Raw genomic sequence first — 23,099 nt, 5'->3', positions numbered from 1 at the left:
ATCATTTCCCGGCAAATTTCTCATATACCTTCTGCATTTTTCGAAGATGCATCCGAGAATTAATAATCCAGACATCCAACGATATTCGCGTCATCTTGCTTGCGAATCGCGTTGGACGATGACAGCTTATCCGGATTGTGATGTTTCGCGGTCGAGGGGGAAACGCGGTGAGGCGGTGGTGGTGGTCGTCGTATAGTGATCGACGCGATGGTCCCAACCCTCGATGGCAACCCTCGTTCTAGCGGTGGTAAAAAAACCGTAAAATCACGCGTGCGCACCGTCGATCACCGTCGCGTTTCCGGTCGCCGTCGTTGTCGACAATTGCTCCTCCGCCTCCATCATCTTCAGTTTGCGCACCACCTGCGCGTGCTCCTCCAACAGCCTGGCGAATTCGCCCCGTCTGGTCTCGGCCTCAACCTGGATCTGCTTGATCCTCTCGCGCGGCCCACCGGGACTGTCCAGGGGCGTCTGCGACGCCGAGTTCTGCGAGCTGCTCTCGCGCGACAGTCCGTCTAAGTCGGAGCCGTCGCTCAGAATCGACTGCGAATCCACGTCGTCCACTATGAGACTAAAAAGATGAGCGTAATGTGATAACAATTTTTTTTACAAGGCAAAATGATTGAATTGCAAAAAAGATGAAACCAGGAAGATGTTAATTGCTTATAAAAAACGAAATAATAATTGTATAAATTTGCGCGAATGATATCGTCAATTCTTTGATATACACACGTGCTGATAAAATATCTGGAATAACTGAATAACTGGAATACTGAAATAATCGCTGATTATTTTTGCTATGTTGAATTTATACGATTTCCTTTCTTTCTCTCGTTGTTGCGTATTATGGATGATTGGTGGTTCAATAGCGTCTAATCTATTTCCGTGTTCATTCTATTTTTTTTCTCTTTGTTAACATTATCTTATATATATGTTAAAATATAATTACGAGTTTAAAAAAATAATACTGATAAAAAATAGATTGTTGTGCTCTACATATTTTCAAGAATTGAAACAGTTATAATTTTGGCGGATAAAAAACTTTCGCATTTTTATTTACATAAATAATAAAGAGATGATATAAATATAATTTTTGGATATCTATATAATATTGAAATCGGGCCTCGCTGAGATTGTGTATAGCATATATTTTCTTATGCTGCGATCTTGGCAAGGTCCCAGTGATTGACAGTCACTGCTCGAGTGAATGACGTCGCAAATACACTCGAAGCAAGAGCGGTAAAGCGTAGTGAGTGTGTAGTATGGTGTCACTCGAGCAGACGGGAGGAGAAAAGACGTCGGTGTCCCGTGTTTGACAAGATCGTGTGGCATGGTCAGATTTATGGTCAGGACTCTAATACTTCCGGGAATGTGAGTAGTACATCGTGTTATACAATCGGTAAGATACGCGAGCTTCTCGCGTGTCCGTCGCCAGCTCGACATTGCGAATGTAAACATAACCTAACCTAACCTATCCAAGCTTTAATTCACATAGCTAGAGAAGCGACTTCCACTTCCAGAGCACTTTGAGAAACCTTAACCCTAACCTAATCTATATAATCGATCACGTGGTTGCTTTATCAGACTCGTGCTTAGGCTCACTACAAAGTGTGCTTATTGTGGGACACGTATTAATTAACATTTTGCTCTAATGGCTTTATTCTAATTAATATACTTATACTTTAATGGCTTGTATTATTATTCCCATTCTTTTTTGGTCAGTCGACACAAACTTTATTATTATTTTCTTCGGTATTTATCTTTTTTTACTGGACATAATGAATGTTCTTTACTGCGGTAAAATATGTACGTGAATGTTGTTTACGTTGCTGCGTATTTAGTGTTTTATTTCTCCATCTAACAATAAGACGTTGGAATCTCATTTCGTATGGTATTAATGGTATATGATATCATGCATATCAACTGTCGCGTCGATGCTTAATTCGATTAGAGGGCCTTTTTAATAGTGAATTCAACCGTGATCGTTGAGAGTATTTACGTCTATCACGATTAGCAGCAAGAAGCATTTTGGTTGAAAACGCACTTGTTATTTTTTATGTATATACGCGATATAAATATCATTCTGACAATTAGTTATATTCTAACATTATTTTATTTGAAATGTCACACTGGTTTGCTTAGAATATATTAGTGAGAGAAGAACAACGCAAAGAAAAATATTTTGAGAATAACGCAAAGAAAAAATTCAAGAATTTAGCATATTTTCTTCAGATACAAGTATTTCTTTTAATATTTCTTTTTCTTTAATGCTTTTAAGACCTGCATTTTAATAATCATATGATTGTGAATTCAAAGCAGAACATTAGAAGCTGTTGCATAGATGGAGGTTATCGTTGATACTTTTAGTACTTTCTAGTATTTCCATTTTTCTGTATATATATTGGACAGTTTGTTTATTCGTTTTACAAAATATTATGGTTCCATAAGCATAGACAATTTTTTACTCATAAACATATTAACTATTTATACGTGTTAGTAAATATTATTAGCGCTTATATATAATTTTGCCTTTGCCTTACATCATTATTTTTTAGCGGATATATATGATACTTATTCAAAATAGAGAAAGTTCATTAGGTTTAAACTATTATAGCAATCTGTTTGGAATATATAATATTCTATGAGTGTTCTTCAATCAAACTGTTAAAATGGAAGAAGAGCAGTCCTTTCAACCAATCTTGAGCTCTCAAGAGGAGGACACTTTTCAGCAGTTGAACACTGTGCCAATCGTATCCATACCACTTTTGCTTGGAGTAGGTATATCTCGTTGCTGTGCTGTGTCTTTAGGCTTGCTAAATATTTAATGACTGGATTGAATATATTAGAGTATTTTTGTATCGTAGGTTTCATTGGAAATTGCTGGGATTGTGTTTGTGTCTGTCTGGCCAGAAGAGCAAAACAAATGTGACACATATTTTACGTACTTATACTTACATTGTGCCTATTGGCTGATAGTCATGGTGACAGACCATGTTGTTAAGGCGAGGCATCATAAATTGCGTATTGATGGATACTTAGATTTCTATCAAATAACATATCGACTTGTAAGGACGCCCCTTTTTATCACATCATTGTGGAACACATGCTATTTGCTATTAGCTGTGATTCTACATCACACGCACAAAACCGACTATGAGCGATACTGCAGGGCGTCGGAGTGGTTCACGCCGCTTAATTATATTTTTCTCCTAACTAATTTGGAAATTGTGATAATCGTGCCGGCTTACATTAATTATATCAGTAAGTATCTTGTAAAAGAGGAGGGGGACATCCAATTAGACAAAAGAAAGGGAAAGCTCATTAGCAAGATAAATTTAGTGTATTCTCATATATATTTGAAATGATACGATATATAGAAAATGAAATTTTTGTATTTTATTACGATTTGTTCTTCGTGTAGAGAGAGTTATGAGATTCAATCAGTTACGTCCATTGCCCGATGTTACTCGCGACGAATGGCTGTCACCGTTTACACAAGATTCCTATGCCGGAATGGGAGAAGTCGGTTATCATCAAAGGGAAACGAATTTGGAAGAATTACTGGAGAAACAGGCAGACTTCATAAGATATTTGAGGGATCACAATGTAAAACTAAGTCACAGAATAATGCTATTAGCATCTCAACATAGAGCAATGGAACCGTAAGATAAGAAAAGTTGTGATTACATATCACTCTTATGAAGCGATAAATGAACGTCATAATTATTTATAATCATGATATTATAATATATTGGTCGATTGTAAAGCCTTGCCCAAAAATTTAACTTTTTAACATCGTGATATATAACGTGTCTTTTGATGAAATTGTATAGATCGATATAGATATAATGAATGTATCTTTCTCTCTTATTATTATTTATTATTTAAAGTTTAAAAAAAATCTATATATCTGTTTAAGTTTGTTAAAAAAAAATTCTACATATTTTGTGGATCTATTTTCATCAAATTAGTTACAAGTTATTTTTGTTTTGCATTATATATTTGAAACATATCTTGATCTGTTATGTAGAGAATGTGTTACTCTCTTTTATATTTTCAGGCATATATATTTTTTAATGGGATTGTATATATCTCTATTTATAGATGTAATTGTAAATAATAGATTCGAGATAACAGTGAAAAAGATGCTTCATATAACACATATATAACGCGTTGTTCACACATATTATTGTGTTGCAGTCTATAATAATATACTCAATATATTCTTAAAATAATGTCACGTTTGCTAACATATCAGTGACAAAGTTTTACGCGTTCGAGAAAAAATCGAAAAGAACAGTCGCTGTAAAAGAGAATACAAATATATCCATTGTCAACTCAATAAAATATATATATTTTTTCCAGTAGCAACCATCGTTTTACATACATTATTATTTCGCATACACACAACATGAGCCTATAAATAATTAGTCAAGCAGCGGTTTTTCTTAATAAAACTCAACAGCTTGTCGCGCGCGTATCTCTCACATGTTACGATAATACATCCAAAATTTACATATAAATTTCTATTACGTTAACATTAACTCGGCGTGATATAATATTACATTGCATTTTGTTGGGTCGCAAAAAGCAGCCGTTTATTTTATTGCAACGATAGAAAGCAAAACCGATAAAAACATCGTTATATCGAACCATGTTTTTTACTCGCAATTTATTTTGCTCGCGCGAAATTAAAATCACATATTTTTTCAACATTTTATTACAAATCTGATAAATATGTATATCATATAGCCGCCTCTAACATGCAGTCGTACGAATAATAATGAGTAAAAACTACATGGTGACAATATACATATATGTATAATATCTGCAATTCTCTTAACGTAATAGTAACGATCGTATATAGGATATCTCGTAGCAGCAAAAATAACGCAAATTTCTCGTTTCGCATTCGTATCCAGCATTACTTTGCAGTCTTCCCGAATATGTTGAAGAAATTATTGCCTTGCGCAGTATCACTCTCTTTCGCGAAATTTTCTTTAAAGCATTTTACGTTTCTGAGCAGCTAAAATCATTTTTGTCTATTTCTTATTACGTATTCTAGGACTGTCTTCTTAATTCGCACAGTAAACCAGCCAACGATGTAGCGATCAAAATATCTTTCCTGAAATTTCTTTAACGCACGTGCGTACAGGTGTGTATAATTATTTATAAAGTCAAAGAGTAATAAATTATTTATATATATTATCTAACTTCTATAAAAAATGAGTACGATATTTCCTATTTCTTCTTTTTCTTTTTTTAAATACATTTTGGAAATCTAAAGTTTCATAAGTATTGACTCGATTATTTTTTTATTCTATATCTTTGTATCAATCGTCGATTATCATCTCAATTGACATACGAAAGAATGATTAATATTTCACATTCGAATATTATCGTGCAGTACAAGATTCATCATATGACATCTTAGGAATTAATCTAACAATAAGCAGAAAAATGTTCTGATCACTTACTGACGTCGACTGGTATCACTGTGTAACAATAGACATCTCTACACTAGGATTATTTACTTTAACACAGGTCTATATACTTGTGTTTCTCTCTTTATGTATATATATATATATAAGTCTATAAATGCCTAATATAAGTATATAATACCTATATCATTTGGATACCGATCTGACGGTAGCACACGTAGAAAATTAGTAGCATTATTAGTCTGTTCAGCTGATATTTTGTATAAACTTCCTAATATTAAAATGAAACGATGAAATGAGATAAATAACACTTTTTCGAATGCATTTTTTCCTTTGGCTTTTGCGATTTTGCTGAAGTATCCGGAGCCATCATACATTTCAATAATAATATATTTATAGGAAAAAAATTATCGTTACATTATAGTTGGTATTTAATCACGCATCATATATTAAATTTCTCATATAAAATTTTTTGATAAACTTGACAGTTTTAGTGAATATTATTTATTCACTTTCAACAGCAATAGTGGTAATTAAATTCAAAATAAAATTTTTTTTTGATGAAGTTATCCGAAGAAAAAAATTTAAATTACAGTTTAATTCTATTTTTGTAATAATAGTTGAAGTTTCGATATAGAAGGAGACAGAAGTCGCTAAACGGGATTAATCAATAAAGATCGATCGGCTGAGCCTTGTTTATATATATGTGTGTGTAATGGAAAGAAACCTATTTACAAAAGAGTGCATTCATCGTCAGACTCGGCAGCCCGCGTTTTTTGTTGTACACATGTATATGTATCTATATATATTTACGATATACAAAACTAGCTTACACTTATGGAACACTCAATTCTACGATACTATAAAACGCGCGTAGAAGCTTGTACACCCCATTGTCTCGAGAGTAGGCTACGACACCATGTGTTTACTCCAATATCCGCGCTTCCACCGCAAACGACGGCACGATTATCATCACCGTGTCAAATCTCTGGGATTATATCGGAAACTCTCTCGGTCCACTCGCACCTGGTATTTTTTTTCTTTTTTTTTCTCTATTAAGACTTCACTGCAAAATTTGTACTACGCTTATTAGGCCAGCCGTTGCTGCTGAGCTAGTTCGAACGGGCGGGAGTTTCTTGTTCCACGCGTTGTGTGAACAGATAACGCGATCACGCGTTCCTTTTTTAAAAGTGTTCCTCATTATTGTCGTGTCTAATGTGGTTTTTATTCAGACTTTGTTGCAAACAAGGGTTAAATGAGGACGATCCCCGTCGCAGGAGCCTGATCAGCATTTCAGATTTCTGATCCCATCGCTCGGGCTCGTTTTAACTCGATCTCGCAAAATCGAATGAAATACAGAAAGGCTTCGTCTGTCGAATTTACACGTGTTACATTGTTAGTTTGTAAAATTTTCTATGTGAATTCGCGATGGCGCATCTCGGATTTCAAATATAAGTATAAATATTTTAATCATGCGTAAAATTGTGAGAAGTTATATGCTTATAATATATATAATAACACATTGCAATCATAAATGCACATTTATAATATTGTACATAAAAATCTCGCAGTAACTTTATTTATATTAATTATTTAAATTTAATTTATATTTGAATTTATTAAATATAAAAGTTTATTAAATAGAAAAAGTATATACAAAAAGTAATAATTATTTCTTATTGCTATAATCCGTCATGAAATTATAAAGAAACTTTTAGATTCTATTTATATTATTTAGGATTTATTTCCAATTGTAGTTTTCAAATCAAGCATGATCGAATTAGCCCGAAGCGAAAGTCGGCGAAACAAAATTACATAATAAAAAAATGAAAACGGCAAGAGAAGTCCTCTCGAATTCATACCCCCCTCCTTTCCTCCCTCTCTTTTCCCTCATAGTCAATTCTCGGATGCATCCATCATTTCCCGGCAAATTTCTCATATACCTTCTGCATTTTTCGAAGATGCATCCGAGAATTAATAATCCAGACATCCAACGATATTCGCGTCATCTTGCTTGCGAATCGCGTTGGACGATGACAGCTTATCCGGATTGTGATGTTTCGCGGTCGAGGGGGAAACGCGGTGAGGCGGTGGTGGTGGTCGTCGTATAGTGATCGACGCGATGGTCCCAACCCTCGATGGCAACCCTCGTTCTAGCGGTGGTAAAAAAACCGTAAAATCACGCGTGCGCACCGTCGATCACCGTCGCGTTTCCGGTCGCCGTCGTTGTCGACAATTGCTCCTCCGCCTCCATCATCTTCAGTTTGCGCACCACCTGCGCGTGCTCCTCCAACAGCCTGGCGAATTCGCCCCGTCTGGTCTCGGCCTCAACCTGGATCTGCTTGATCCTCTCGCGCGGCCCACCGGGACTGTCCAGGGGCGTCTGCGACGCCGAGTTCTGCGAGCTGCTCTCGCGCGACAGTCCGTCTAAGTCGGAGCCGTCGCTCAGAATCGACTGCGAATCCACGTCGTCCACTATGAGACTAAAAAGATGAGCGTAATGTGATAACAATTTTTTTTACAAGGCAAAATGATTGAATTGCAAAAAAGATGAAACCAGGAAGATGTTAATTGCTTATAAAAAACGAAATAATAATTGTATAAATTTGCGCGAATGATATCGTCAATTCTTTGATATACACACGTGCTGATAAAATATCTGGAATAACTGAATAACTGGAATACTAAAATAATCGCTGATTATTTTTGCTATGTTGAATTTATACGATTTCCTTTCTTTCTCTCGTTGTTGCGTATTATGGATGATTGGTGGTTCAATAGCGTCTAATCTATTTCCGTGTTCATTCTATTTTTTTTTTTCGCGAGCGTGTAGCTTATCTCGAGGGCTCATTGTTTCCGCGCGGGCGGCTGAACACGCGCGTAAACCCGTATCGTATCTGTTATCGACGTCAGAGGAAAATCCGATTCCCGTCGTGTATATCTCGACGGTAACTCGTATTCGATGATAACACGGATTGCTATTGAACTCAATAATATTATACACAATACACAATTATATATATATATATATATGTGCTTAGTTATATAAATAATTTCAGAGAATTATCTTTTCGTTCATATGCGCGATATGTTGGATCGAGAGAATTTTCCATCGCATTTTCGTCGATAAAAGGTATAAAATGCATCGAAACAGTTATTTGCGCGGACATAAATCGCCAAAATGATTGGCTTGAATTTTCTCGAAATTTCCCCGCTCTTGACATCATTCAGGCATGTTCGGTGAATAAGGAAAAAATTACAGCAAGGATTTCATTGTCGTCGCATTCCTTGCGCGGCGAGCCGAATAGGATGATTTCTTCTGCCTCGTCGCGTCCTTCACGAAGTTCGTACTCGCGAAAATGTTGGCGGCAAGTATCGATCCTAAAGCCGGCTATGTATCCCGAGTCTCGTTTACAGGCTTTGGTATCTTGTTGCACACACACGCTTCGTCGCTATATACATATATACATATATATCTATGTACGTATGGATATATGTATGTACGTTATATGTACATATGGTCGGATCGCGGCACAATCGAATCTAGAATTATCCCTCTCTAACACGTCTCGCGTTTTAGGGCGTTGTTTACGCTCGAATTTACGAGCTTCTTTCGCCGGACTGCTGATATCACCGACGGAAAAAGACGGATGCGTTATCGCGTGTAAAAAGAAAACACTAAAATGTTCACGAAATCTTTAACTTCATTAGCTTAACTCTCGTGACCGATTATATTTTGAAATTTTGTCCTTTTCGCGATGATGATAGGATAATCTATAAGTCGAAGATCCTCCCGATGAGGATTGAATGGACTTTGGCAAGAGGTGAACTGTTTAATTCATGGAAAGAAGTATGGAATATCTTAAGATACTTTTTGTTCTTTTTGTTTGGAATATTTGAAAAATTTTATCTATCCACACAATTGTTGAAATAGAAATAATCAGTGTTTCATCAGTAATTAAAAGATTATTCTATTTTTATCGCTGACCGTCAAGTTCCGATATTTTTATTAATAAAATCTCAATCCAATTTCAATCAAGATTTAAATTATCTATCATTTTAATATCAGATCCCGCAAGAATATATCACGATAATTGAGAAATAAAATAATTTCTTTTTACGCGAAATACTTGTCCAGCAAGATACAAAAATCGTATTGCGTTCTTCGAGGATACTATAAACGAGGAAATACGAACATCGTGTATGTGTACACGGGTGTATGTGTATATGTGTATGATCTTTCTGATGGTTACCTACTTTCGCACAACGGCGGGTATTCACCCGAGAGACGAGCGGCGTAGTGGCGAAATCAATTTCGCGCGGGTTAAGGATAGCGCGGACGGAAGACGGAATATTCGCCTCGTCAGCGCGAATGCCTGCCACCGCGGTAATCACAAACCATTTTCATGGCACGTTGCCGCAGCGGCGGCGGAACGGGGTCGAAGGAACGGCGAAAGGGCAGAGGGCGACGATCGAAACGGAGAGATTAATCGACGACAGCCGTGGCGGCCGGTGGCGCGAGATTTCGCGAATTTTGCATGCGAACGAGTTGCGACTCTTGCGCGAGTCACCGTATATTAAAATAAGATTCGTTAAATTATATCGAATTTTTTTTTTTTTTCATGATATCAGCTAAAAACGGCGATAGCGATGGACATTGACGGAGTAATTTTTGTTGACGATAAAAGTCCGTTTAATGTTAGATACTTTTCCATGGAATCTTTTTTTATTATATTTTTTTATATATCTTATAAAATACTGTTGAATTTTATTCTTCAGATTCTATAATATGGTAAACTATTTATAAAAATTATACGAAGTATTATTTATATAGTTGTATATCAATCAAATATATCAAATGATATGACATATCGTTGCGAAATTAACGCTATTTTTCCTGATAAATTATTTTGTCACAGTGGCGGCTTAAAAAAAAAAAAAGGAAACAATTATTTTAATCATAATTATCATCAAATGTCATTACGTGAAGGCATGATGCATTCATTCGAAAAATACCGATCTAAGGAAGTCAAAGGCATTCATGACGTTCGGTGTATTATCGACGTTTGCCTCTCTGCGGCATCGCGGCCGCAACGATTGTCGCTTGCGTCAGGCATTACGTCACTGGTGTGCCGGGAACCGCGTGTTGCCGCGGAAAAGTATTGATTTTTCGGAAATCGCAAACTACACGTTCACATATGACATGCGTACAAATGGGCTTATCTAAAAACGTATGTAAGAAAGCACTTTAAAATCCTCTTTTTAAATCCTGCTGAATCTTGATGAGCTTCGGACTCACTAATACAAGTATACTACTTATTTTTCAAATTTTTGAAAGAGCTGTCTATGAAATTTTAATATTAAGTTCTTATTTGCTTAAATCGAGATCGAGACAATATCAGAATCAGAATTGAGAATCGTGTAGCCGCGTTAAATAGAGATTCTTCTCACATTGCTTTTAAGATAAATGGCTCGGATATTATTCGAGAGATTACGCCAAAACAGGAAAGAGGAGATGCGTGAATGGCGCTTGATTGCGCTCGAGCAGACGCGAAAATGCGATCCAGACGATACGAGAACGCGATCCAATTTATTTTTTGTGATAGACTGGATAATGGGTTCGCATTGTTTAACGAACAGCCCCCGTCCGATGGGGAACGCGATGCGATATGCGTCTCCTATGGTGTCCTTAGAACTCCCCCCTTTTTCCCCGCCTCTCTTCTCTCTCTCTCTATCGTAATTTTCTAACGGTATCTTAAACGTGACGTCAATGATTCAGCAGCTTAGCGAGGATCGTCAAGGCATGAATGGATGACCGGCAGTATCTAATCGGGAAAAGCGAAACCGACTGCATCTTGAGCGAAATTTAGTGCGGAACTTTCCAATCTCCGGCCGGTCGAACTTTGCGAGAGAGTCACCGGAGTATATCGATTGCCGGATTCACGAGGGAGCTTAAAAGCGCTATTACGCCAAAAATATTTCCTCCTCTGCCAAGCACTGGATATTTTATTTATGACCGGAAGTACATACCGAGTCCGATGACACATGGCGGTTTTGTGTTTAAGCGTTTGGAAAATTAAACTTTTATTTTTTCATTTGATCGTTACAGCAAATATATCTTTTGCGCGGGAATGGCTAATAAAATCACATAGTTATTCTTTTACATGGTAAATTTCTCATTTATTTAAATTAAAAATATCAGTAATAGCTTATTTTTTTATAGATCAATTACAATATAACAGCTTTATTGATTAATTCAACAAAACTATGAGGAGCGAGGGAGAGAGAAAAGATATCAATAATTTTTTTTTTTTTTTTTGTACATTTTACATTACTTATTCTTTTAACTAAATTAAAAATATCAGTAATAGCTTATTTTTTTATAGATCAATTACAATATAACAGCTTTATTGATTAATTCAACAAAACTATGAGGAGCGAGGGAGAGAGAAAAGATATCAATAATTTTTTTTTTTTTTTTGTACATTTTACATTACTTATTCTTTTAACGCAACAAGGGATATGTTCCTAAATTAAAACGTTTTACGAAATTGCTGACAGTTGAAATTATGTAATTACCTCTATTGTTTTTCTACAATGCTCGTGATATTATCTATATGTAATCTGTTTAAACCGCCAAGTAGATCGCAAAGGGTTAAAACATCACACGTGGAAGCAATAAAAATTTGTAGCGACTAAAGATAGGCCCGATACTTTTCCGTCGCGTTTTTTTTTCTTCATTCAGCCGTCTGTCTATGACATGGTACTACTACTTTTTCGTTGCATTACTTATGAGCGACTATCAAATCGAACGACGTCAACTCGCGAGAGCGATCGATGTTGCGCTCTATAAGCGCAATAAAAATAAAGCAACATCGCTAAGAATAAGATCGCGCGCAACTCGCACCGGCTGCCAAGCCACTTTTTCTTCCATTCACTACCAAATTGGTCGTGTGCTATCGCGAAACAGTTCAAAATTGTTCGATTCTCAAGTTGCTGCTGCCGCTGTCGCTTCACGAGAAGACACGATCGATACTTTCACTCTAAATCCGTGCTTGCCATTCTCATCACGAATTTCGCGACATGTTCTAATGCCGAGATTTATTTGCGGAATATCGTATCCAGGATGTAGACAAGAATCGAACAATTATATTTGGCGCTAAATGCCCGGCAAAAATACGTTGATTAGCACGAAATGTGTTTCAAAATCGTAATGGATACATTATTTATGCATAAAGATACAAGAGTGCTTTTAGTTTATGAGAATATTAAAAATTTCTTATAAAAGTATTTAAAATTATTTGAAATTGACTTAATTACTCTAAATAAGAAATTAAAAAACTTTATAAGAAATAAGATACATTTGATTTTTGTTAATTTATGATCGCAGAAACATTTCTCCTTAATTAACTTTAATATACAATGTCAATATTATGTATTTCAGAATATTGGTTTCATTGGTAAAAGTATCGATTTGTATAATAAAATATTGATTCGTTACTGACTAAAAGTAATGACCCTATTATATTTAAGCATTTCTATTTGTGTGACAGAAACTCGTATCGGTGTACTGTCAAAGTGTTCTATTACTTTATTCACCTACACCCACGCCCCCACGAGAATTTGCAAAGGTCGTTAAAAATACGTGCGTGTACACCTACAGAAATCCTTAAAGTAACTAGATGACGTCTTTTTTATGTATTTTTTAAGACGAATGCATTAGAGAAAATAGAATACGTTTTAAATTATTACGATTTCTTTGTTTAAACTATATCTATCTAAAACAGAGAGAGAGAGAGAGACAAAGAGTATTTTTGAAGATTATTTTGACAAATATATTCAATATTAAATATCGTTTACGGATATTTAAATTAGGAATAATTTTCACATCTTTTTTAGACCGTTCGTTTTTTGTGACATCTTTTTTTAGAAAATCGTCACGGAATAAGAGATTCGAATCGTTTTTGCCATATATTATTTGAATACACGACAAAAATTTTCCGTTAAATTTTAACTTTAAATTATCTCTTTCCAAACTCTATATTTCGAGAAATCCGTTATTAGGAAACTGTATTATGTTCGTGAGCTGTAGATTGATGTAACAGATGTCTAACTAATTTCTCATTCCTGCACTTCACGTAATAATGAATTTCTAAAGGTCACGTGTCGAGAAATATATACCCACGAAAATCCTTGAATTAACCAGCCGGCTTTCCTGCGGTGAAATCAGTGGTGCGTGTATGTTGTGCCCGTTTTTTTTTTTTTCGAGTGCACTCGCGCAAGATTTTGCATGCGTAAAGCAAAAAAAATGAAAATATGAAAAAAAAGATGAATTAACAACGCGGAAAACATTAATCAAGACAAATTGGATATAATTATCAAAAATATTACATTTTATTATATAATACTCAGAATTAAAATTGTATGTAAACAAAATATTTTATTGTAAATAATTTAGTAGCATTTTTTTATTCATTTAGAATAGAATTGCACTGTAGAGTTCTTCTAATAAAATATCAGAAAAATAAATTAATTATTTTATTAACTGAAATTTTAACATATGTAATTTTAAATTTTATGGAGTTTACCTTACCTGAAAGCACCGTGGATTTCTCTGCCCGATGCCATCGTCACTGCGATATCAGGTAACGATCCTGCAATGAACGGAAGGACGTTAGTCTTTATATAATCATTCTCGAGGAAAGATTTTACAATTTTTTCCTGCATATCAAGGCTCCCTTACATTGTCGTTATATCCGTCCTCGTTTCTTTCCTTAAACGAGATGACTTTCCTTGTTTTTCTGATGTTCGTACAAATTGCTTTAACGTGAACGAGGACGATGCTCTTCATCTTCCGCGGGTTTTCTCATGCAAAACGAAACTACTCTTCGGTAAAAAAACGCGACCGTTATTCTCGAATGGAAAACAAATCCACAACGCCTTTTTTAATTATAATTATAATAAACTTAATTTACACAGTATATTCAAATGCTTGCAATTTTACATTATAAAGAAAAAGATACAAAAAAATATAAGAAAGAAGAGAGAGATAAATAATAATGTCATGGTTGATAGCTAGCAAGCTATTAAGCAGTATTTTTATCGCAGAAGATTCCAATTGAGTGAAGTAAATAGTATTTAATTTTCTAGTAAACCATTTTGTGGTTTTCTCTTTGTATATTTTTCGTATTTTCCGTTTGGTCAGAAAATATGTTCGTTAAAATGTCTGGATTAAATTTAAACGAAATTGCAGAATATATCTTCGTGTTCTAATTATGACACTGCGCGCATTTGTTAACTCAGAGGTAACATTACACATTTCCAGCCGCGGATAATGTGTCAGTATTTAAGGCTTAACGATGCGCGAAATTCGCTTGGTAATTCGCTCGGGGACAACGTCATCGCAATTCGTGCTCGGACAATGAGGCCCTTCTTCTCCTATGGGAGGACATAACTATACTTCATCGGTGATGTGACGTGTCTCTGAGAAAGACTATCGTGCACGATATGTATCCCATTTATTCAGAAAACAATGAGCATGTGTCTACGAAGGCACGTTTCGCCCGAAGACTGTAAATTCTGAACATAATTGCTCATGCCCGGTGATAAATGATTCTATAAAATATCAACGATGTTTTATTCTAAAACTTCGTGTTGCAGATAAAATTATCACTTCTTACGTAATCGCATATTAATAATTAGGGCATCAAGAGTCCTGGAGCAAACATTTTTAGATATTATACAAAATTGAAGAGTTTATTTTCAATCCGCGTTAAAAAAAAATCAGAGATTATATAAAGTCGGCTTTTCACTAATGCTTTTTGTAACACATATCTAATCTCCAATTTTTCTAAAAATATGAAATTAAGAAATTCGGCTTGGAAATGAAAGCGCCACAATTCTTCAATCGAGTAAAAAGAAAGCAAAAACGTTACCTTTTAAGTATATCGTATTATATATTTACTCTCTACATGAACTTCTTTACTTTATAATAACGTTCTATAAAACTTACAACTTGATATAATAACTTAAAATTAGTTCACTGGTCTTGCGGCAGGTCGATATCGAGCGCGTGCTATTAGATAGATAGGTACTGTCTTTTTGGCACAGTAAATAGAAAACACCGGCTGGATATACGTCGATATTTTCAATACAATCGAGACTTAGAAATGTTCGGGTTTTCGAATTTCAGACAAAACTCCGTATCCGGCAAAGCGAGCGAGCAGTCGGTCAATCTATAAATTGTTGATCGTCTTGCTCGAATGTCGGGAGTGACGTCTCGATCGTGATAGATCGATTTTCTCCGGACGGCAGCGTGCATCCCTCGGCTGACACTGACATACCGTCGTCTTCTTTCATCTTTTATGGGACGCGCCCCGCACGCGCTCGATTTTTCTATGCAAATTGCAGACCCTGTCTCTCTTTCTCTCTATTTAATGAAGATCGATCGACCGTCGCGCGTAATATCGAGCCATTCGCGACAGCGTTTCCTCGAGAGGAAGCTGTTCGCGTCCTGATCATTCTTTTTATCCCTCGAGCGTTTTTCCATTTAAATCAGTTTGTCGACTTCGAGGAAATAAGATAGCGAAGAGATTGAGAGAGAAATATGTTAATCTCTCTCTCTCTTATTTGAATAATATATTAATCTTTAATCTTTAATCAAAACAACTGTGAAATTTACATACGAGGAAAAGCGTATGACAGATATATGTATATGTGTGTAAAAAAATATATGATATTAATATATATTAATAAGAGCATTTTTTTTATTTTGTAAATATGTTTTTATTTTTTTCTTTTAAATTTTATTCTCACAAATTATCTTCTAAATTATACGCATATGTATTATGCTTCGTAATAGCTTTTATAAATATTGCAAGATAGCAAAAACTTTTTTGTCTTACTTTAAACAATTTTTTCTTGAGAAGTCTTTATTATTTATACACTATAATTTAAATCTCAAACTAATATCAATTTATTTAAAAATTATAAGTATGTATATCGATTCGAAAATTTTTAATATTAGGCAGCAATAAACGTTCGAGAACAAGGAGAAAGGGAGAGTTTTGACCTTCTCGATTGTCAGGTGGCAATCATGTGCATTAATTAATACAGTGGAAATGCGGTCGTCGGATTACGTATAATGGCACAGCATCGCGGTACAATGTGAAAGGTCGTCACTATACAGATTGTTCCATGCAAATTACGCTGTAATTTTTGTAATAGCAACTTTTTCGCTGAATTTCAAATTAACGTAAAGCGAAATAATTTGCGCGGAATTCCTATTATTCTTATATTCTTCTTTTAACTTTTTAATTTTTACTCCTAAGCATCTCGGTAATTAAGAGAGTTAAAAATTAAATTTTGGCTGTAGCAAAATCTTCCTACAATTAATTGCAAAAAAAAAACAATTTTCTTTTGTTGTATATCATTCCGTTTAAATTTTATTTTTAACGACAAGTTGGTTTGAAATCTGTCGAGAAATACATTCGTTGCGTGACTTATGAAACATCTAGCACAACTTACGTGCAGTATTACGCGAACCATATAATGTGCATACAAATACTATAATTAGTATCGATTTCTGTATTACGCGTTATACAGATACATCAGAGTTCGCATGGATTGTCGTGAATAATCCTTACACAACACGTGGTTTTTCTTGCGATGTCGTTAATCAGCAATCAGAAATGTAAATTAATGTTAGAAATCATAAAAACTGAAGATAAAGACTAAAAATGTAAAACAATGTGAAAAAGAAACGTTATATAACTTTAAGAATAAATTAAAAATATGATATAAAATAAAGAATAAATTAAAAAATAAATAAATTAGAATAAATTAAATTAAAAATAATTATTAATAAAAATATTTGTTAATTAATATTCAATTAATGAATAAAAATATTTAAAAAATATATGTCATACATGTGTAGATATTTTAAATGTAAGAATGAAAAACACACACACATATGCTGTTAAATAATAATTGTTATTATAGCATAATTGAGAGTACAATAAAATTGAGATATAGAATATGATTATTGAATCAGGCGCTCCAGATATATGTCAATCTAACGTGCATCTCTAATTAGGCGTTTCCAATTTAATGAAAACTTGATTTTGTAGATAATCGCTTACGTTGCTTCATTAATGCATTGTTTAATTAACCGTATATTATACAATGATCTTTCATTGCAATGTTTTGATATAAACGGTAATACGAAATCTAATGCAAATACGAATTTATCGATCGATGAACTTCTTTTCGACAATTTATTTTATTATTATTTCTAGAAATTCTTAAATTTTTACACACTGTTTACACAAAACATCTGCATTATATATTATTATTATATTATTTTACATTAGGGGCTCGCAAATTTCAAATATTATTATCTTAGTGAAAGATAATATATATATTACCTTTCACCTTTACCTTAGGTATATTTATATTATTATAGTATGTCTTTCTAATATATATATTAGTATGTCTTTCTAATATATATATTAGAAAGACATACTAATATAAATATTTTAAAACCAACAAACATTTCTCTCTATATAAGTATGATTTTTTAAAATTTTTAAAGATATATTTTTATATGAAAATATCTTATATATACCATATATGCCAAAGATTACATAAGATTAATAGTAAAAGTATTTAAATTAGTGTATTTAAAATATAGAATATAATTAATGTTATATTAATAACGTGTTTTTCTACAGCTAAAATATATTTATTATTTTATTGAAAAATACTCTTTCTGTTATTATTTATTGTAAAAGTTCAGAAAAAAATAGAATAGATAAAGTGGCAGATTTTTTTTTGGATCATTAATGAAATCATTATCATTTCTATTTTCGGCATTGCATACAACGTGTCAAAGAAACAACGAACGAATTCGCTGGCAGTAATATAATGACAAGAAGCTATACTCGTTCGGTAATATAATGACACTTCTGACTCAATTGAATAGTGTTCTACTATTGTTTTAACCGCGATTGCCAATATGCGCTCAAGATCTTGCACAACAAATTTGCATTGCCACATAGCGACAGAATTGGCACATGTCAAGAAAGAAAAAATTTAAATCTTTTGATCACGAGAAGTGCATAGCCAATCCAATTATGTTTTATTGCTGAATGTGCCTAAATATATTGCTTCGTATAGGATATGCCGATAAATTTAATTTGTGAAAAATATTACTTCCTCAGGCTTCAATAATTTCTCTTAATACATTTAATTGTCAAATAATATATTGTTTATACTTCCTTTTTTTCTCTCTCCCTCTTTATATCAATTAAACGAATTTTTATATATTGACATTTTATATATTATTTCTTGTATATTTTTTATATATTGAATGTTGTCTTGTATGACTTGGCGTTGTTAATCGATAAAAAATGCCTATATTTTTATATAACGAACAAAAAAACAAATCGGAGTGCGAGAAATGGAGGCAAATGTGTTTATTAAGTATATTGATAAAATCAATTGAGAGATTCAAATGGCAAAAAATTAATTCTTTAATCTGATTACGCATCTCACAGATCGGCAAGTTGGGCAGAGTTAAATAAGAATTAAATAGAAAAATAAAAATTGATGATTAAATAATGACGGTGAGAAATATTTAATGGAAATTTTAATGGTAATTAGCTTTATTACATATATACTAATTGCAAGTAAGACCGACAACGAAGAAAAGTGCGGGCACTAAATGAGCGAAACGGCAGCCGGTTACGTTACCGCACGATCATTGGGGGCTCTTAGGTCCAGTTGCAACACATCTGCCCGAAATTGTTAATGGGGATAAATATACGTTATGTTGCAGCTGAGTGGAGCAATTTGATCCAATCGCATCACTCAAAATTCGAGGGAAATTTAAATTTAAGCGCAATATGACAGCCGGCTGATTTCTCAGCCTTTCGCGACGCCAATGTAAATTTAAACGTCGTTCATGCTGGATCTCACGGGAAGAGCGACAGGCTCATTTCGCGACTGACACTCTCGTCCGGTACGCGGAAAGTGTAATTTGCGCATATAGGTGAACAGGTGTACCTAGGAAGAGAGTAAGATAGAGAGAAAGAGTAAGAGAAAGGCATGAGATGAAAGCGAGAGAAAGAAATTAATTTATTATTATCCTGGGACGAACTCCGACTTTTCAGAGAAAAAACCGGTGTAAGAAGAGACAGACAGACTGGAGATAGAGAAAGAGAGAGAGAGAGAGAGAGAAATAATTTATCGTATAGAATTTATCATATGGAAGAAGTTAATTGATAAAGTAAAAAAATCGGATAATAAAAATATGCTTAATCTAATAGAATTCTCTTCTCTCTCTGTCTCTTTCTTCTTTCTCTTTCTCTCATTCTTAAGATATTTATACAAAAAAGATGAATTTATTTTTGAATTTATTTATATCTATCAGTATCCATATTATATATACGACACACACACACACACACACACACACATTTCATTTCATTTCATTCTCTATAATATAGCAAGTAGAAAAAGATAGATATGTAATTTAAGTAGAGACTGACCGGTTATGGTCAGACATTTTTTGTACCTCGTTACTGTTTCTATTGCGATGACAAATGACAATACAAGATGTAATCATACACACAATTTTTATTAATTACATTCTCAAATTACTCGGCAATATTATTATCTAAATAAAAATACTTGGCTAAGAAATAAGGTACATATGAATTGTAAAAGAATACTAATCGAGTGTATAAGAGATTGATTAATCACCTATTAAACAACGCGAGATAGGTATGTTATATATTACGATTTATTTATAAAATAATTTATGAATCTATCTCAAAGTTGTTTTTCAGAAAAATCGCGGTTTAAAAAAAACCTGTCGTTCATTATTCGTTTATAATTGAGTAAACGGTAGATTTTCCCATAATAGAACATTTTTATTTCTTTACCGCGTTTCAACTGCTCGGATATTCCAGGAAATAGCGAATGGGAATATACCTGTCGGAAAATTTTCGATTCACCCGCCCCAACTTAAACTCGAAATCAATTATTCATCATGCCCAATTGAGCAGTCGAGCAAATTTTGTTCCAGCTCCATGGCCGCCTTACGTCAAACGAAACTAATAAGTCAGTCTGTACGAAAGATTAAATTTAAGGTGGAACTTAAATTTGAATGGGATCGATCGACGCGTAGTCGGAGCTTTAAATTCATTTGAGATACGACCAAAATACTCGCTCGGGAGCACCATTTCTCATAGTTAATCGAATAGCAACGATTACGTTCTCGCTTCGTTACAAAACATTTCAATCTCTTCGAGGCAGTGAGCCATAAGGTAGTAGTATTTTCAAATTAAAAAAAAAAAGAGAAGGAGAGATTGCAAAGTATTATAATATTTAGGGATTAATACATTTCTTACTTTGATGATTTATATAGCAATATTATTTATATATTATTCAGTCGTTTATTAATTGATGTAGCTAATTATCGAAGCTGATTAAAATACAATAATAAATTAATCTTGATCATTTTATGAAAACGAGAAACCGTCTCGAGAGGATATAAAAAAGAAAACAACGTTTATCGTAGTTAATTTCTCTCGTAATTGATTTTTTTCGCAAAAACTGATTTGCAATATATATTAATTATGCAATTTCCTATCGTTACGAGGGAATTATCACCACATCAGTCTAATTTTATGATCGGTCATCCTTTCGTTCCCCTTCGTTCGAAATATATAAGAATATAATCCGATTCAACGAATTAATAGTTACAAGATTTAACAAATGTTAATTTCGACATCGCTCAAAAGTATAAAATTATCTCGCAATCCGAACATCATTTCATATAACTTGGAATACATTTTCCCATTTTCAACCACGTTCAAGCGACTAATCTCGCTCGAATTTGATTAACGTGATAGATTAAACTTCTGAATTAACGGATCTTAACTCGCGCGTCATCCCGCACGCGAGAAACGCGACCGACCTAGAGCCATCATCATCCTCAACATCTGTCCGACTCTATTAAGGGTGAGTAAGGGTAACTAAGAGAGTCCCTCTCCGGAGACCGATCGATTGCTCGCACAAAAGTGCCTTTATATTTTACCTGACATATACGAAAATACGCAAGAAACGTACTTTCGTCGCGCATTTCTTACCTCTCACCATCTGTGCTCCAAAACTTCCGGAGTCCCGGTCGTCCCGCAAAAAATGCTTCTCTATGATCGCCGCCGTTTTTCTCCCCTTCTCGATCACCTCGATTCTAAAGAACTGGGTGCAAAAACTGGCGCTGTCTCTCTCTCTCTCTCTCGTTCGCGTTTACTATTCGATGCACCTGAGAGAGATTAGGGAGCAAGACAAGGCGTGAACGCGATCCTCGCTCTTCGAGCGTCCCGCGCGGACTGATCGGCGCGGTCTCCGATGCTCCGATGCTCGCGCGCGTCGGCTTCGACATCGACTGCAGCCTCTCGGCGCGGCCGCCGGGTGGAAGGGGTTGCAGCCGGTTGCGAATTTTATCAAATTCACACACTCACCTGTAAAATGTCGGCGATTTTCGACTAACTAATTAATCTTTTAGATATGACTTTTTCTGTTTAATTTTGCGTAAAATTGATGAAATGCACATTAAATTACATCAAAATTTACTCTTTATATTATTTATAATAACAAAATAAAAAATTAGATATATACTGAGATACAATACACTTATAATGCTGAGTATAGCGGTTTTTTTTTTTTAATATACATTATAATATATAATATGCACCAGATCAGAAAGAAATGAATACATATAATTTAACACGTTGAATCTAATAAAAAATTTAAATAATCATACTTTTTTTTTAGTAAAATGATAATGATAACAGCATTTACTGAAAAAATCCTTATCTGATAGAAATATATAGATATATATAGATTAATCTCGACATTGATGAAACTGTTCTTTATCGTGATCTGTCGTGATTAAAGATAATGTAGAAAAAGTAAAGTGCATCATCACGTTGCCGCAATGAATGGAAAATGTGTGGAACTCTCGGTATGGTTTCTAGAAATCATTGTTACCTTCGCTACATTTGTTTTTTATAAACATCCTTAAGTATTTTTTGGTCACAGACGCCGCATTGTATCCCACATGCGGGCCACATGTTTCTCGCGTGCTGGCCACACATTGAGCTAAAATATCGGGCGAGGCGCGTGCCGTCGAATTCTTTTCCCGATTAAACTCCGATAAGTAATTTTTTCTTTCGAGATTTGAGGATGTTTAATCCATTGAAATTATACATCCTAAAAATTACAGTAACAATAGGCGATGAAAATTGTTGTTTCAACGCTATCTTTTTACTTTCATACTTTTTTTATTTTTCTAAATATTAAATATTCTCTTTAATTATTTTGAATATTATAAATATGTTTTATATACATGCCCTCTCCTTCCCCAATTAAAAAAAAATTGGATATTGTTTTAATATTACACACACACAAGTTGTTCTGGATTATTATTGTATTTGATTTTGCGAAGCTATCGTAGAATAATTATTTAGACTAAACACAGCATAGACCAGCTTGGAGCTACTTGAGTTAACTCGTTTTCTATGTGCTCGATAAATTATAATCGAACGATGCATCGCGAGAGTGACATGGTCGCACTGCATGACGGCCTCGCAC

General features: G+C 34.2%; 2 protein-coding genes across 3 annotated transcripts; one reads left to right on the top strand and one right to left on the bottom strand.

Moving 5' to 3' along the window:
- The first annotated feature begins 1,211 nt into the window (after window positions 1–1,211).
- On the top strand, window positions 1,212–4,365 carry LOC115243358 (transmembrane protein 192-like). Of its 2 annotated transcripts, XM_029820281.1 has the most exons (4): window positions 1,212–1,368; window positions 2,612–2,771; window positions 2,862–3,258; window positions 3,419–4,365. In XM_029820281.1, exons 2-4 carry the CDS (start codon window positions 2,667–2,669, stop codon window positions 3,661–3,663), a joined length of 747 nt encoding a protein of 248 aa, XP_029676141.1. In that variant the 5' UTR covers window positions 1,212–1,368; window positions 2,612–2,666; the 3' UTR covers window positions 3,664–4,365. The 2 variants fall into 2 exon arrangements, with proteins under 2 accessions (XP_029676141.1, XP_029676142.1); XM_029820282.1 differs by lacking the exon at window positions 1,212–1,368 and having other exon boundaries at window positions 2,318–2,771.
- Window positions 4,340–21,902, bottom strand: LOC115243363. The gene is made up of 3 exons (XM_029820291.1): window positions 21,593–21,902; window positions 14,032–14,092; window positions 4,340–7,921 (listed from the first exon to the last, which is right to left on the bottom strand). Exons 1-3 carry the CDS (start codon window positions 21,600–21,602, stop codon window positions 7,618–7,620), a joined length of 375 nt encoding a protein of 124 aa, XP_029676151.1. The 5' UTR covers window positions 21,603–21,902; the 3' UTR covers window positions 4,340–7,617.
- Between the last annotated feature and the right edge of the window lie 1,197 nt (window positions 21,903–23,099).

Source organism: Formica exsecta, unplaced genomic scaffold, assembly GCF_003651465.1.
Source record: "Formica exsecta isolate Colony F162 unplaced genomic scaffold, ASM365146v1 scaffold72, whole genome shotgun sequence".
NCBI classification, from domain to species: Eukaryota; Metazoa; Arthropoda; class Insecta; order Hymenoptera; family Formicidae; genus Formica; species Formica exsecta.
The sequence above is the reverse complement of the archived record's forward strand: the minus strand, read 5'-3'. Positions and strand labels throughout refer to the sequence as shown.

Excerpts from the sequence above, each read along its gene's own strand:
- LOC115243363 (XM_029820291.1), bottom strand. Across the intron at positions 7,922-14,031 it reads GAAATCCACGGTGCTTTCAG|TCTCATAGTGGACGACGTGG; the intron begins GTAAGGTAAACT and ends TCATCTTTTTAG.
- LOC115243358 (XM_029820281.1), top strand. The coding sequence starts at position 2,667 with ATGGAAGAAGAGCAGTCCTTTCAACCAATCTTGAGCTCTCAAGAGGAG. Across the intron at positions 2,772-2,861 it reads CCATACCACTTTTGCTTGGA|GTTTCATTGGAAATTGCTGG; the intron begins GTAGGTATATCT and ends TTTGTATCGTAG. Across the intron at positions 3,259-3,418 it reads GGCTTACATTAATTATATCA|AGAGAGTTATGAGATTCAAT; the intron begins GTAAGTATCTTG and ends TTCTTCGTGTAG.